At 43.6% G+C, this 4,145-nt stretch overlaps 1 protein-coding gene across 1 annotated transcript in view; it reads left to right on the top strand.

Moving 5' to 3' along the window:
- The window catches only part of PAPSS1 (3'-phosphoadenosine 5'-phosphosulfate synthase 1), an 89,477-nt gene that overhangs the window by 7,885 nt on the left and 77,447 nt on the right, over nucleotides 1-4,145 (top strand). The window contains exon 2 of the mRNA XM_018554494.1: nucleotides 1,425-1,539. Coding sequence (XP_018409996.1) covers nucleotides 1,425-1,539 — 115 coding nt within the window. The remainder of the gene's footprint in view (nucleotides 1-1,424; nucleotides 1,540-4,145) is intronic.

The following is a 4,145-nucleotide window of genomic DNA, read 5'->3' as shown; positions in this document are numbered from 1 at the left end:
TTTTTTGTAAACCGCCATTTGGTAGTGGTAGCATACATTTAGCTTTGGTTTTTCCATCTGCCTTGGAAGGTGAAGAATGAACACTGTAACTAGTGTGACTGCTGACAGACCAGTAATTGAACTTGAAATAGTATATGATGTGTTGTTGGCCGAGTTCCTATGGAAACCATTTAGCAGTTGCGATGCATTACTCTGCATGAACACTACGCTTTTTGTTTTCGTTGAGCCTTTACAGCGCCTTAGTCAGAGTGTCGTGACTGGAATCTGATCATCTCACTGCTAAAGCAAGTCCAGTCTGGGGGGAAAAAACCTCTTTCCGGGAAGTTATTCGTTACTGTCTACCTGTAAAATGTTTTCTCTGTCCTTGCTCAGTTTTTGAGGCTGCAGTTAACCACCAGCTGACAAAGGCCAGAACTCTGTTCCCAAAGCTTCTGAAAGCATTGCCTGCCACCAAACAATCTGCTTTTCTATCGAAATGCTTCCAGTTCAGCTCTGATAGTGAATGAAAGACTCTAGCTGTGATGACTAAGTTTCTGGTGCTGCCCCACATGGGCCCAGTGCAATGTTAGTGCAGAACTAGTAAAACAACCTGAGAACAAGTTTTGTCAGTAGATCTAATGGGAATCTGCGCATCATAAGTTCTTCAGGGAATGAGCAGAACTCATGTTAGTGCATATGTTGGATTCTAAGGCTTTTATGTGTGGCTGGGGATTTCTGTGGCTACAAATTTGTGGAATCTTACGCCGGGAATCCCAGGTGGGTCCATACAGATGCGGCCGCTGTGCCCATTCATTTGAATGACAGGCTGACAGCGGCCGCATTTGTCTGTGGCTGTCTGCATTTAATTGTACATGGAACAATTGCGGCGGTTTGCAATAAATTAATGTCCCAGGACACAGACAATGTATCCAGGGACAATCATCTATCAGGTAATCGTTCCATATATGATTATATGGGGACAGTCATAGACAGATGCCCCGTGTGCTTGTAGCCTTATGGGCAGAAGGAGCACCAAGTTAGCAAGGGCTATCTGGCTGAATTTTAGTAACACTGACTATCTGGAAGTTGGAGCTGAGACTGTCAGAATGGCATGAAAAGCAATGTATTAAAGTCTGCTAAAGTTATGCACAGTCACCTTTTGGGTTCCTGCACTTTGCAGCATTTAAATGACAGATTTTCTTTGAGGTTTCACATTTAGGTTATTGACTTGACTTCAATAATGAGAGTATGAGGTTACTAGTTAACAGACGTTGTGAACATTTTTTGAATCTTTCCTCTTTTTATAACTTTTTACTCTTTGTACAATCACATACTGCACTGTAAAGCAATAGCTTTATTAGTTTGTCTTGTACGTAAAACATTTTATGATTTGTTGTCTTTGAACAAGTTGACCTTCTTCCCTGTAATGTGTTTTCTTTCCGTAGGGAATGCAACGGGCCACCAATGTTACCTACCAAGCTCATCATGTCAGCAGGAACAAGAGAGGTCAAGTTCTCGGAACAAGAAGTGGCTTTCGTGGATGCACTGTCTGGCTAACTGGTACATGAAATACTCCCCCCAATTTTAGTATCGCCTGCAAACACATAAACATGGCTATTAATACCTTCCCCGATTATTATTATTAAACCGTATTGGGCCTAGCACATTACCCTCGGGCACACCTCTCATTACTGTAGACCAGGGGTCCTCAAACTTTTTAAACCGGGAGCCAGTTCACTGTCCCTCAGACATTGTTGGGGGCCGAATAAAAAAATATATATATTATAAAAAATTAGATTTGTGAATTGATGTTCAAGTATCTCTCAGTGTAAATGTCACAATTTATTAGGCAGCCTAAGACCTTTTTAAAAACGCTGATGAGTTAAGTCCCTGATACACAGTTGACTAGTTGCTATGGGCAGCAAATGAAATAATTGTTCTTTATAACTAGACAACCTGGACATATAATTTATTCTATATTATCCACAAAGGGTTAACGGCACTCTCTCAACCCTGCAGCAGTAGATCTCAGTGCCTGTACCTACTCTCAATAGTAGTCTATGTCTGCCCTCTCTGTCCAGCAAGTAGCTTCTTCCTTCCGAGAGCCAAGCCTCATTCTGAGGCTGCTCTAGAGATCACACGACCTTCCTCCAGGAGGCAAGCCTCACTCTGAAACCTTATCCACTGATTTTTTCATTTTTTTTGAAGCGTGGAGCGTGCATTGTAAACAAAACCCCTGTGAACAAACAGGTACCTGAACCCTCTGTCATTCTGTGAAGTCAAAAAGTGCAGTCGTGCATAAAAATAGTGCTTGAATAAAATATGTGCCAGTGCACAAACCTGGCAGGCCATCCGGCCAAGGTATAAAATTTGCCCCAGGCTTGCCAGAAGGCCTGCATAAGAGGTGTGGTGCAGGAAGAATATGAGTGCCGTGACCAGTGTCGGTGAATCAGGTGGGGTCCCAAACCCAAATGATTTTCCGGCAAACCCTGAGACGCCACTCTCAGGGTGGCACAGTACCACAGGCTTCGTGCCTTCCCAGCCCATAGCCAGACAAGGTAGACCGTCTATATCAGGAGGTACTAGGCCCTGCCAGAACCCATCGCCGAAGAGTACTCCCGACCCCCACCCTTACGTGAGTGGACGCTAAATTCGGCTTCCTCCTCATTGCCGAGCCTTTTAGGAACCGCCGTCACCAGGCATAGTACTCGGAGACCAACCATACTAGCCAAAAGGCCAGTACAGCAGCTCCTTTCCCCTCCCGCCACTGATAAGAACTGATACTACACTTGATCTTAGCCAAAAGGCCGAGATGCCTTCAGTAAAACCTTACCCACTGATACCTTACCGGAAAGGTTTACTCTACTAGATAGAGCAAAATGCCTCTCTCGTGGGCATCAGGGAGCCGCTATCTAATAGTGGGAGACTCCCTGAACTCTGGGAGTCTTGAGATCCCTGACGGCTATGGCAAGGGGCGTGCGGCCAAGTGGGGCGGGTTAAGGACCCTGGCGGGCTGAATCTGGCTCGCGGACCGTAGTTTGAGGACCCCTGCTGTAGACCATTGTGAAAAAGAGACGTTTATCAATACTCTCTGGACACATTCCTGTAGCCAGTTCTCTATCCATGTACATATCATTTAATCTATGCCCATAGATCTCAGTTTGTATATTAACCCCTTCGTGACTGACGACGTACAGTGTACGTCGCCAGCATCGGGGCTGTTTAAACAGACTCCCGGCGACTTTTGCCGCCGGGACTCTGTTTAAACTTGTAGAGCCGACTTCTATAGGGCATTCAGAAAATATATAATGTTGGGGGGTTTTACGTCATTTTCAGGCCTAAAATGTGGAATATAACATGGGTGCAAAAAATGAAAAAATGGCCTCAGTCATGAAGGGGTTAAGGGTATATGAGGTACTGTCAAATGCTTTTGCAAAATCCAGATCTCTACTCACCTCTTTGTAGAATTTTTTTTTTTTTAATAATTGTATGTATTATGTTAGAAATTGTAATTGGTTTCATGGATTTAAAATAATCTGAATTGAAAAGTTCCAAGCTAATATAATAAAATAACAAAACTTTTATTTAAAATAACACAAAAAAAATAAAATAAAAATTTCTCCTTCAGGTACTCCTCTGCTGACTGACAGCAGGCAGTGGGCGGCTGCAATAGCCAGCCTGCTATTGGCTATAGGAGAGTGAGGTTTGGAGCTCGACACTGGCTTCAGGGGTCTGTGTCCCCTCCCATCCCTGCTGGGAGCAGCAGGAATGGGAAGGGACACAGAGCCCATGTAACAACTAATCGAAGAATCAACTAATCTATAATGAGAATCGTTGACAATCGTTATCGATAAGTACGCAGCTCCTGCATTGGAGTGGATGAAGTCCTAATTCTTAATCTGTTTGCCAGTTCAGGTTGAATGCTTCAGAATGTATTAACCCCTTCATGACTGAGGCCCTTTTTTCATTTTTTGCACCCATGTTATATTCCACATTTTAGGCCTGAAAATGACTTCATTTATATCAGCTTGGCAGCCAGGTAGCAAGCTGTTTTAAATGAAGGTCTGCATAGAGTCCCTTTTTTTTTTTAAAGCATGTCGTTTTTATTGGATTTACAAGGCATGAACAACGAAAATGAATACAATGGTGTGGCGGGGAAAATTCCC

Source organism: Nanorana parkeri, unplaced genomic scaffold (genome assembly GCF_000935625.1).
Source record: "Nanorana parkeri isolate BGI_ZX_2015 unplaced genomic scaffold, ASM93562v1 scaffold161, whole genome shotgun sequence".
Classification (NCBI taxonomy): Eukaryota; Metazoa; Chordata; class Amphibia; order Anura; family Dicroglossidae; genus Nanorana; species Nanorana parkeri.
This window is presented reverse-complemented; position numbering and strand designations above follow the sequence as displayed.